Here is a 13120-nt window from a genome sequence, read left to right as displayed (position 1 = left end):
AATATTTTTAGTTATTAAAGTATCTTTGTTTTTAAAGGCAAAAATAAATTTAGATTTCCAAATTTAAACACAAATTATTTTTGGAATATTTTTTTCTATGTTTTGGAATTTTATTATGTGATAATAGTTGCACTTTTTTTTTTGTGGAATTTCATTATCTTATTTAATAATACAAAGAAGAACTAAATAAGAATAGAGTAATTGTCAAGGTAAATGTAAAAGGGCCTGATTGCTTGAGCCCACAAAGCAGCCAAACCCAAATTGAAATTGCAAAAGAGTCTTTCCATAGAACAAAGGTGTACTGCTTCAGTTCTAGGGTTTAAGAAAACATCGGAGAAGAGAGAGTGATCAGAGAAAGTTATGGGGAAGACGACGTACAAGCGGTTGAAGGGAAGCCAGAGCTTCAGGCAGAGGCTACTTCTCTCAACCCTTTCCTCAACTCCTATAATCATCGACGAGATTCGCGCCGACGACATGATTCCTGGCCTCCTCCGTCACGAGATGTCTCTTCTCCGCCTCTTCGAAACCGTCTCCGATGACTGCGTCGTTGAGGTTAACGAGACGGGTTAGTACGCTCTTACCCATCTCAAAAGGTTGTTGCTTTCTTCAGTCCCACCCCATTGAAACTCCAATTTGAGAGTTACCCTTCTTAGGACAGAGTCAAGATCTTAGGTTGTGCTATTTAGCTGAAGCTTTAGGACAAAGACAATGTTTGATTGTGTTACTTGGCAGGGACACGATTGAAGTACAAGCCTGGGATAATAATGGGAGGGAAGAACTTAGTACACAGTTGTGCCCTGACTCGATCCATGGGATATTACCTGGAGTCACTGCTTGTGTTAGGTTTATTTGGAAAGAAGCCCCTTTCGATTAGGCTTAAAGGTAAAACTTATTTTCTAAATTAAGATAATAATGCAAAACCTTTTTTGTTTTAATATGTTTTCACTTTTGCTAGGAGTAACTGATGATCCAAAGGATCCGAGTGTTGACACAGTACGTAACGCTACTTTACACATCTTGAAGCGTTTTGGAGTGCCTTCAGAAGGTTTGGAACTTAAAATCGAAGCGCGTGGAGTAGCTCCAGAGGGAGGTGGAGAAGTTCTTTTAACTGTTCCAAATGTTCAGTCTCTCACCGTATGTGTACTTTCTTCTTTTTATTTTTTCTTTCTTTACTGCAAGCTTTGGTCTTATCTGTTTTTATTGCTGCTTCTTCAGGCTGTCCAGTGGGTAGAAGAAGGAATGGTGAAGAGGATACGTGGTTGGACTTTCTCTGCGAGAGTTTCTTCTGACTTTGAACATTCCATGAGATTCACTGCTCGTGGAGTCTTTAACAACCTCTTGCCTGATGTTCACATTTTCAATGATCACAAATCTGGCCTTCATGCTGGAAAGTAAGAAGTTGAAAAACATGTTTATCTTGAGAGATTGACAAGAGCTTAACATTTTGAAAAACACACTTGATTGCAGATCACCTGGATATGGAATATCATTGGTAGCGGAAACAACTGCAGGGTGTTACATCTCTGCGGATACAGCAGTGTCTTGTGGAAGAGTAGAGGAAACAGGAGAGCTTGATGTGGAGAGGCAAGAGAGGAAACCAGCGGAAGACACAGGAGTTGAGATAGCTTCATGGCTTCTCCAGGAGATTGAGAAAGGCGGAGTTGTTGATTCAACACACCAGGTATTATTACCATAAACACCAAACTCGATCATTTACTTTTTTTAAGTTGGAGGTGGTGGTGACTCTCTCTAATCTAATGTTTTTTTTTTTTTGACAGGGATTGTTGTTTATACTATGTGCTCTATGCCAACAAGACGTGTCAAAGGTTCGAGTGGGAACGTTATCACCTTATGGAGTTGAGACGTTGCGGAACTTGAAGGAGTTTCTGGGAGTTACTTTTAGCTTCAGACCTGATCCTGATACTGCAACTGTCATACTCACTTGCGTTGGAAGTGGTTTGATTAACCTCTCCAGAAAGTTGTCTTGATTCCTCACCATTATGTTTGTTTACAGTTTTGTCTTTGTTTTAATTGATGTGTTATAATTAATATTCATGTTCAAACACCTCATCATGATGGACTGGTCAGATGTCTCAATGTCACCACTTTTGACATCATCCTCGTGCTCGTGAATCTCAAATAGTTTCTGTAGCAACCAAATGTTATAACTATATGTGTTGAAAGTCTCTACAAAGTTTTACCACTATACAGATTAATTTTCATGTTCAAACACCTCATCATGATGGACTGGTCCGATAGATAATCAGCTTCAAAGAGTCGCTTGAGAATCCGAAACCCAACTTTTTCAATTACCATTTTCTAGAGCAGGTTCTCAAATTGTGTTCGGGGCTACATTCGCCGATCAGATTGTCATACACCACATTCTCTTTGAATGTCCCCCAACTGTCTAAGCATGAACCCTAGCTAAAGTTCCTTAATCTATGGAATCATGAGTAGTTAAATTTATAGTTTCTTGACCACATGCTATGGCGCGTCAAAGAACAAAGAGTCGCTTGAGATGCGTTTTGTTTCAAACTTAAATGACAATTTTTTTTATCAATAAATAAAAAAAACTCTAAATTAATAGAGTAGATAATATTTTCTGTAAATCTATTAAGCTCAGACTTATCTGTCTTCTATATTATTAAAAGTGAAATACATTTTGATATTGTTTAGAAATATGATAAATCTATATTATTAAAAATGAATTATCTTTCGGTATTGTTTGGAAACATAGATAATATGAGAAGTGAGAATTGTTTGTAAACATGGATAACACATATTAAGTACTTTTTTTATTTACATATTTAGTCATCATTATATTTATAACTAGATATAAGCCCGTTGCGTTGCAACGGGATTTTTGATGTTTTAATTTAATAAAGAACATAAAGTAATAATAATTTATTATAATCTATTGATTGATTTGCATATGTTGTATGAGATTTATTTTATAATTAATTTTTTTACATAAGTTCAAGTTAAAATTTTATTTTATAATCATGATACATAAATGAATTTTATTTATTTATTTAATAGATATTTTTATTCATAATTTTTATTAAATAATTTATTATATTGTTGAATTTTATAATTTAATTTTGTTTAATAATTTTTTTTAAGTTGCTTGGTTCTTCAAAGTTGATAATTAATATGATGGCAATTATATATTTAAAATGTAACTTGTTCTAATATATCTCATAATTAAAAGAATATATACTAAGATAATAACCAAAACAAAAATTTTAGAAAGTAATTATTAATATTATTTAATAATAATTTTCCATTTTTGAAACCCTAACCAAAATACAATTGCAAAGATTATTTGATAACAATTTGTTTCTAATATTGTGACATGTGTTTTAAATATGTAATGATTAAAAATATATGTACCATGAAAATAAAATAAACAAAGTTTGAAACAGCTAATTTTGAAAATTATTTAATGTTAAAAAATAATTTTAAAATTATTTAATAGTTACTTGAAGAAATTTTCGTTTTTCAGTTAACAGAAAAAAACAGATTTGAAAAATAATTTATTTAATACTAATTTTCTTTTCTAAAATTTTAATGAAATCTTATCATAAAATACTATATTGAGCCTAGTTTTTCAAAATTAATAGGTAACATGATTGTGACACATGACAATTATATATTTAAAAATGTGATATAAGTTAAACTATCTCATAAATAAATAAATATATACTAAGATAACAAAAATGATTTATGTTAATAGTTTATAATAAATATTATTTAATAGTAATTTCTATTTTTAAAATTTTAAACAAAATATAATTGAAAATAATATTTGATATTTTAAATATTGTGAAATTTGTTAGAATATTTTATGATTAAAAATATATATACTACGAAACTATAAATTAATTTCTAAAAAAATATTTCAAATTTATTAAATATTATGTTTAAATTTTAAAATATTTAGTAGTAATTTTAAGATAAATTATATTTTAGAAATCCTTTATAAAATATTTGTAAAATAGTTTATTTATTAATAAATTAAATTTTTAATTAAAATATTATTTTTCTATTTACTTCAGTTTTTAGTGCACATTTTATCCTAAATTTTGTTAAAGAAATGTCATTTACTAAATTATCTTTTTCTCTATCTTTTTTTATTTCGCAATTTTCATCTCTTTTTAACGTGTTTTTTCTAATACATGTTATTAACATAAAACTAAAAACTATCAAATATAAGATATTTTATGGAGTAGTGAATACATCATAATGTAAGCTTTCCAGTTTCTAAAATAAATAAAAAATTGTCAAAATACTACATTCATATTATTACTTTTCATGTTTACACTAACCCCTATTATATTTTCACTTTTAAAAAGTAAAAGAACATTTATAATCCTAGGATTAACATCGACCAAAAAAACTAAGGTTAACTAATCTAAACTTAGGTTTTAGAGTTGGAGTAATGTTAAGGGTTTAGGTTTAATATTTTTACATATATAAAATTATATATGAAGTCTTTAAGATAATAATTATTATTTTAAGAAACAAAATTTGCATTAATAAACAAATATTTTTATAGAGTGATAACTATTACTATACGAACGCCTAATCATTATTGTGACAATAATTTATGTAGGCAGCATGACAATAATGACAAAATAAATTAACATGAATTTGTAAAAAAAAAGAATATGCGAAGATAAGGATACATAACCATACTTTGTATTTTTCTTGAATCAATAATTATACTTGGTGATCAAATATGAGGGAGTTTAGTTCTATATAAATAGATGTGAATAATTATAATTCTTTTTGGTTTATGATCTTTTTAATTAGAATTTGAATAAAAGAAAATTAACATTATATAGTCTTTTATATTTTTTTGTCTAAGAATTTTTAAAGAGGATAACTACTATCAAATATTTCTTGACAGTTTTTAATTTCTTTAAAGTTGTCTTTTCTTCGTGATTTGAATAAAGGAAAATTAACATTAAGCAGTTTTTTTTTGGTTTAAGATTTTTAAAAAAGGATAACTATAATTAAATATTTTTTACATTTATTTTTTACATTTATGATTTTAGAAAAGGAAATTAGTGTTAAATATTGTACAAACTGATTTTAGTTCAAAACACATGTCACAATCTTAAACTTTTAATTGTCATGTGTCGCGATCATGTTAATTAATAACTTTAAAAAACAAAGTTTCATTGGTCTAAGATTTTTTCAAAAAATATAATTATTATCAAATATTTCTTGACAGTTTTTTTTAACTCTATACAATTATCTTTTCTTCATGATTTCAATAAAGGAAATTAACATTAATCAATATTGTTTTACAATTTTTTGGTTTAAGATTTTTAAAAAGGATAATTACGACTAAATATTTTTTACATTTATTTTTTCTTTATGATTTTAGAAAAGGAAAATTAGTGTTAAATATTTTATAAATTGATTTTAATTTAAAATACATGTCACAATCTTAAAGTTTTAATTGACATGTGTCGTGATCGTGTTAATTACTAACTTTGAAAAATCAAGCTTTATTATAATAAGATTTTTTTTTTGTTTAGAATTCTGAAAAAATTAAAAAAATTCTGAAACAATTAATATTAAATGAATTTTAACTATTAAATAATTTTTACAATTAGATTATTCAAAACTCGTATTTATTATATAAGTACATATATATCTTAATCGTTATATATTTAAACACATGTAAAAATATTAGAAGGCAAATTACTATCAATAATCGTTTACAATTATCTTTTGTTTAGAATTTTAAAAATGGAAAATTACTATTAATAATATTTATAATAAGGTTTTTAGTTATGAGATAGATTAACACATGTCACAATCTTAAATATTTTGGTTAGAATTTTAAAAATGAAAAATTACTATTTATAATATTTATAATAAGGTTTTTAATTATGAGATAGATTAACACATGTCACATAACCTTGAATAGTATTTTCCTATATAATAAACAAATTATTTTAATAAGAAAATTATATAAGATTAAAACTTAAAAAAAGTTATTAAAAAATATACCTTCTAATCGAGTAGGAGAAAATTCATTCCTATAAGCTCATTATTCTTATTTAAATTTTTGGCCTTCCACTTTCTAGTAAGACGTACTACCGTACAACGGTAATGACGTTTTTTATTCAACTGATCTAGAATTAAATAACTTGCTGAAGCCATTGTTTCTTGAAAATTCCTGGTAAATAATCATAATAAATAAGCATAGTTGAAACACACAGAAAGAATAAGCATAACATCTCGTTATGTCATCCACCAATAAACCAATAAACGTATTAAATAAGACACAACAGTAACCATAAACGTATTAAAACAGACACAACAGTACGAAGGACATGCCAAGTTATGTCACCCAACACCAATAAACGTATTAAAACACAACAACACGAAGGACATGCCAAGTTGAGATATAAAACCTAACCTTGTATATTTCTTGAAGCAACTCTTTTTTTTTGTGTGAATAAATATGAGAGACTCTTTTTTTTGTTTGTGTGAATAAATATGAGAGCGCTTAGTTCTATATATATATAGATGTGAATAATCATTGTTCCTCTTGGATTATGATCTTTTTAAATATATAGATGTGAATAATCATTGTTCCTCTTGGATTATGATCTTTTTAATTAAGGTTTGAATTAAGTAAAATTAACATTAGTCACTCTTTGACATTTTAAAAAAGGAAAATTAGCATTTAAAATTTCTTTACAGTTTTTTTTTATTTCTTTCATAGTTATCTTTACTTTTTATTTACTTTAACTTTTTAAATCGTTTTTATATATGTAAATATTAATTTTTATTTATTTTAACTTTATAAATCGTTTTTATATATGTAAATATTTTTTTTGGGTTATGAACTTCTTAATTAGGATTTAAATTCAGGAAAATTAGCATTAAAAAGTCTTTTACATTAAAGGAAAATTAGCATTATTAAACAGTTAAAGGAAAATTAGCTTTATTAAACAATTGTTTAAATAATTTTGGTTTAATCTTTTAAAAAGATAAGCTTGATTTTATTTACTTATATGTATTTTAACACATGTCACAATTTTAAAAAATTTACTGACACGTGTCGCGATCGTGTTAATTAGTAACTTTAAAGAACCAAGCTTTATATAATAAGATAAGATAAACTAAGTACTCTTTGTATGTTTTATTTACATATTCTGCCATTGTTTTTAAAATTAATTAATTATATTGGTTATTATTTCTTTGTGGTAAAAATAAAGACACAAACTGAAATATATAATATATATTATATAAAAAATTAAATATAGTATTACCTTATTTAGTTTAGTCAAATATAAAAATTTCGAGAGTTCAATTTTCATGACAACAAATATCATAAAAATAATAATAATTCATTGAAAACTAAAGCAGAAAATTAAAATTTAGTATTTTGTTTCATTTGAAAATAAATTAACAAAAAACAACAGGTTAATATATGAATAGTACAATTATATCAAAGTGCATCGAGTTATAAAGTTTTAATATAATATTATGTACAAATAAAAAAATATATTATCAAACATCTATATTATAAAATAATATATTTTACTCTATATGTAAATTACAAAACATAAAAATACACATATAAAACAATTGTTTATGAGTTTACATTGAACACAAGTTTAATCAAACACCTGCGCCTAAAGTTCTAGTAAGGATTAAACTTCTTAGTTTATGAGTTTTAGACAATGTACAATGGTTTCAACATCCATTAAATTTTCAACACGTTCTTTTTTTTTACATTCTATGTCATCTTCTCTCTTTTCCACTTAAGATATTCAACATCCACTTTATTTTTAACCTTTACACTAGTTTGTTTTAAAAAATTCAACACCATATCCCACCATTTTTCATACTTTTATATATTTATAATGTAATATATACATATAAATAATATTTTTAATTTTATTAATTTATAGAAAAATAACATAATTTTTATTAAGAAGAATTTTAAGTGTTAAAATTTTATTATTAAAATCCATTTAACAAAAATAAAATTTAAAATACTAAAATAGTTGATTATAGTGAAAATGATGTTTTTTCTTCAGTATCCAGATAAAATGAGAATAGACTCTATTTATAGATCATAAAAAAATATGAGCTTTGAAATAATTTTTATTTTATTTTAAAATAAAATTTATTATATGATAAATGAGTTTAATTTGAACTATTAGGTGGAGATCAAAAAAAAAAAATCTACACAATATTTATTTCCAATTAATTTGGACTGAATGTCTATGCTGGATAATTTTTCTATCAACATGTTGAAACTTTGTGACACCCTTAAAGCAATCTTAGATATGTAATAAAATTTTAACACCCTCATTATTGAGTATTAGTAAACAGTTAGTTTTGGTTAGTTTCAACCCCCCATTGTGTGGATGGTGTTAGTGGTTACGAACTTTAGTGACATGACCATTTTCTTGCCTTTGATACGGTATAACTCATACCACAACCACTTTCCAACATAAGCTAATCATAGAAGATGTTGATTATCCCTTTCGGTACTATAACCATTTTTTGTCCGATCAATAATCAGATTCAAACAATTTTTCGAGTCTCCAAGAAACAAATGCACCGTTTCATCAAGCAGGTGGTGCGATACACATGTAGAGGAACACACCCGTTCATCGAGCATTTGGGTATCCATTCGGTTCCAATTTTTTTGGTTCTAGAGATATAGGATCCGCTCGAGTATTTTGTAGGATCCAAACCCGAATCAAATCTCTTTTTTTGGTTTGATTCGGTTTGGATCTTCCATTCCGGATAAATGTATCTAGGTCTAGAACGAAATTGTGCTGACAAAATTACAAAATAAGAAATTCAAAATAATTTACCATAGTATATATGTTTTTAGCACTGTTCGAATCTTCAGTTACATCATCATGTAATCTATATGTCTATTACAAATGATGATTTAGTGACCGGTAACATATATGTGATATTTAATTCCACGATGAACAATTTTGCATCTTTTGACCTAAAAAGTTGCAATATGTGAGAATTGAACCAATGCCTGATTTGATGTAAGAGTTTCTAAGTCTTTGACCACTAGGATAAGAAACTTCCATAAATTCATATTTTCTTACATCAAAATGTTATTCCTCTTTTCAAACTAAAGTTGATCTGAAAATTCAGACGCAAATTAGTATCAATTATCAATATACAAATTCTCAAACCAAACCATTATAACTAAAGAGATTTACATGGTATATGTTTCGTTCATGTGTTCTGTTTCTGATTCCATTTACAAAATAATCAATGACACAGGATTTGAAAAGAAAACATGCACCAGAGCTTGGTCCGCACGGATTGTTATTTTCATTTTTATATAAATGAATATTATTTAAATATTTATTTGTTTATATTTTAAATATTTATCATATTTTAAATATTTTATAAATACAACAATCAAATAGTTTACGTGCTGTAGAAAATAGTGAGCCGTTCCCGCTGCTAAATTTTTGACAAAATATTGATCTATTGATATGTTTGAATAATATTTCTTTTAACATGAAATTATTTTAAATGTAATAAGAATTTAAATATTTTGATCAAATATGGATAATACGGTGAAATTTAGATACGTTAGAAAAAGAATATTTGGTTATAAACATTAAACATTTTTATACAAAGATATTTAAATTTTCTTGTTGAAAATAATTCATAGTAACTGAAACGATTAAACGTATATGTTATAAATTTTTGAAATATATAATCTTAGGTGAGATTATAGTATATTAAAAATAATATTCACTTACAAATATTTCATATTGTTCTATAAGTTGTTTAAAGATATTTAAATCTTAGCATATATAAATTTTATTTTTCAAAATAATTAATGGTAAGTTAAAAATATATTTTAGGAATATTCATAATATTGTTTAATATCTAATTTAAACTTGATTTTTGTTCAAAATAATTAATGGTAACATTATCCAAGTTTAATATAGTTAAAATCGATTTTAAATTTGAATATTCCTAAAATTAAGCTAATTTGTTTAAGAAAATATATTAAATACGAAAATTAAGTTAAATTTGATTTAAGAAATAGTTTAATAAATAGGAAAAGACAATGATTCCTTAAAGATATGTTCATTTAATTACTTCAGTGGCATGTCATTGTAAATAAGTTGGAAAATTAGGAATATTTTATTGTACTTCTGTTTTAATAATATAGATATATTCGCCATTCACTTTTTAACCTTTATAATCCCATCAAAATTCCAATGTCTATCCTTTCCGTTTTATAATAAAGTACTAGATGATAATCAGAGCGAGGTGAATTTTTTTAAAAAACATGTTGTATTTAAAATTATAAACAATACATATTTTGTTATCAATAACCATTTTTTACATTGGATTAGAGATATGTATTTGGATATCATTTAATTCGGTTAAGTTATGTTTGGTTTGGATCTTTGTGGGTTTTTTTGAATCTTTGCAGGTTCGGAAAACCTTTTTTAAAAAAAAAGAAAGATTAATTAAAGTTCATATATACTAAAACATTTCTTAATATAAAAATAATATATAACATATAAATTTGAAAAATGTATGCCAAAATACTTAAATTTAACATACCTAATATATTTAAGTATATAAATCTGGTTAGAATATACTCGGATATCCAAAATATTACGGTATCGAGTTTGGTTCTAGTTCTCTACATACCAAAATTTTGAATCCATTCGGATATTTAATCAATTCTAGTTAAAGTTCTGTAATACTTTTTCGGATTGGATTTTGTTCGGTTATTTGGATTCGGATTTTTCGCCAAACCCTATATTTTCTATTGTAACAGAATTTTAAACGAAAGTGATGATGGTTCATATTGATTTTGGGTATGCAACAATTTTAAAACCAATAAAATTTCTACTATGTATGTGACTCATTTAGTTAATCATCAAATATTGTTCAAATCCCATTATACAAATGATGGGCTGAACTAAAAAACGTTGCCATTAATCACAAAATTTTTAATGTGAGATTTTTACCATTTTATTAATTTATAATCGTTTAAAAAAATTAAAATATAACATATAAGAAAAATCTCAATTTTTTTAGTTATATGATTAACATGATTGTTTAATTTTTTTAATAACATAAAATTAAACAAAAATATGGAGGATAAAAAATATTATCAAATCGTTATTATTCATAATCATTAATTTTGATATATATGTTAATCATATTATGTAATTTCATAGCTTTTATTTAAGGTAATCTTCCAATTTAGTCAAAAGTATTTATATCTTTAATGTAACCCACAAAGATATATGTATAATACGCTTTAGCCTAAGTACAATCTTATTATATAAAACTTGGTTCTTCAAAGTTACTAATCAACATGATCGCGACACATGGCAACCAAATATTTAAAGATTGTGACATGTGTTTTAAACTATAATGGTAATTTTCCTTTTTTATAATTTTATTAAAAATATTAAATACTAATTTCCCTTTACTAATAATTATATGTTTAATAGTAATTTATATATTACTAAATGCTAATTTCCCTTTACTAAAATCATGAAGAAAAGATAACCGTAAAGAAATTAAAAACTTATAAGTTAATTTTAATTTATTCAAATCATAATTAAAAATATCAAAACATAAAAACTACAACTATTCACATATTAACACAATTTTAAAAATAGTAATTTTCGTTTTTAGAAATTCTTATATTATTAAATATTAAAAATAGTAATTTTCGTTTTCACAAATTCATATATTACTAAATACTAACTTTCATTTACTAAAATCATGAAGAAAAAATTACTGTAAAGAAATTAAATATATATATATCAAGAAATATTTAATAGTAATTATCTTTTTTTCTAAAACTTAGACCAAAAAATGTAAAAGTATAATGTTAATTTTCCTTTATTCAAATTATAAACTAAAAAGAACTAATATTATTCACATCTACATATATAGAACTAAACTCCCTTATATTATTTCACTTCTCATATTTGATTACCAAACATAACTATTGATTCAAGAAAAGATATAAGGTGAGGTTCAGGCGTTGATTTCTTTTGTCATTATTGTCATGCTGCTTACGTTAAAATCTGCTTACGTATGTTATGGCCACCATTATGATTAGGCGTTTGTGCATACATATGATTATTATCATGCTGCTTACTAATATAGTGTTGTTCTAGGTAGTAAGTTCATGTCAACGTAAATTTTCAAATTTTTGTTATTGTCTTACGTATGTTATGGCCACTATTATGATTATGCGTTTGTACATACATATGATTATTGCCATGCTGCTTACTAATATAATGTTGTTCTAGGTAGTAAGTTCATATCAACGTAAAGTTTCTACTTTAATACGTTTAATTATGAATATATGCTTATGTGTGTTTGTGCTAATTATTATTTTCTAACTGAAATTGTAATTTAATTTGTTACAATTAATCTTATTATATTAAGTTTGGTTCTTCAAAATTATTAATTAACATGATCGCGACATGTGTCAAATTTTTATTTAAGATTGCGATATGTGTTTATCTATCTCATACTTAAATATATATATACTAAGATATTAACAAGGACAAATTTTATTAAAAATCTTATTATAAATATTATCTAATAGTAATTTTCCATTTTAAAATCCTAAAGAAAAGATAATTGCAAATAATTATTTGTTAGTAATTTTCATTTTAAAATTGTGTAATGTGTTAAAATTTATAATGATATAAAATATATATACTAAGATAACAAAAAATGAATTTTGAAATAAATTAGTTTTGAAATTTCTTTAATAGTAAAAAATAAAATTATTTAATAATATTCATTTAGAAATATTCCTTTAAAATCCTAAAAAAATTTGAAAAAAAATTGTAAGAGACTATTAAGTTTGGTTATTCAAAGTTGTTAATTAACATGATTGTGACACATGGAAGTTATATATTTAAAGTTGTGATATGTATTAAACTATCTCAAAATTAAAAATAAATATACTAAGATTATAAAAACGATTTTATTAAAATCTAATTATATAGTAATTTTCCATCTTAAGATCTTAAATAAAATATAATTTCAGAATATTAATTGATAGTAGTTTTATTTTAATATTGTGACATGTATT

The 13120-nt window shown here is 24.8% G+C and overlaps 1 protein-coding gene across 1 annotated transcript; it reads left to right on the top strand.

The window, feature by feature from the left end:
- Positions 1 to 292: 292 nt before the first annotated feature.
- On the top strand, positions 293 to 2117 carry LOC108819328 (probable RNA 3'-terminal phosphate cyclase-like protein). The gene is made up of 6 exons (XM_018592340.2): positions 293 to 565; positions 733 to 882; positions 956 to 1134; positions 1216 to 1391; positions 1468 to 1681; positions 1779 to 2117. The coding sequence occupies exons 1-6, from the start codon at positions 361 to 363 to the stop codon at positions 1986 to 1988; spliced, it is 1134 nt and encodes a 377-aa protein (XP_018447842.1). The 5' UTR covers positions 293 to 360; the 3' UTR covers positions 1989 to 2117.
- The last annotated feature ends 11003 nt before the right edge of the window (positions 2118 to 13120 follow it).

This window comes from Raphanus sativus, chromosome 8 (assembly GCF_000801105.2).
Source record: "Raphanus sativus cultivar WK10039 chromosome 8, ASM80110v3, whole genome shotgun sequence".
Lineage (NCBI taxonomy): Eukaryota > Viridiplantae > Streptophyta > Magnoliopsida > Brassicales > Brassicaceae > Raphanus > Raphanus sativus.
This window is presented reverse-complemented; position numbering and strand designations above follow the sequence as displayed.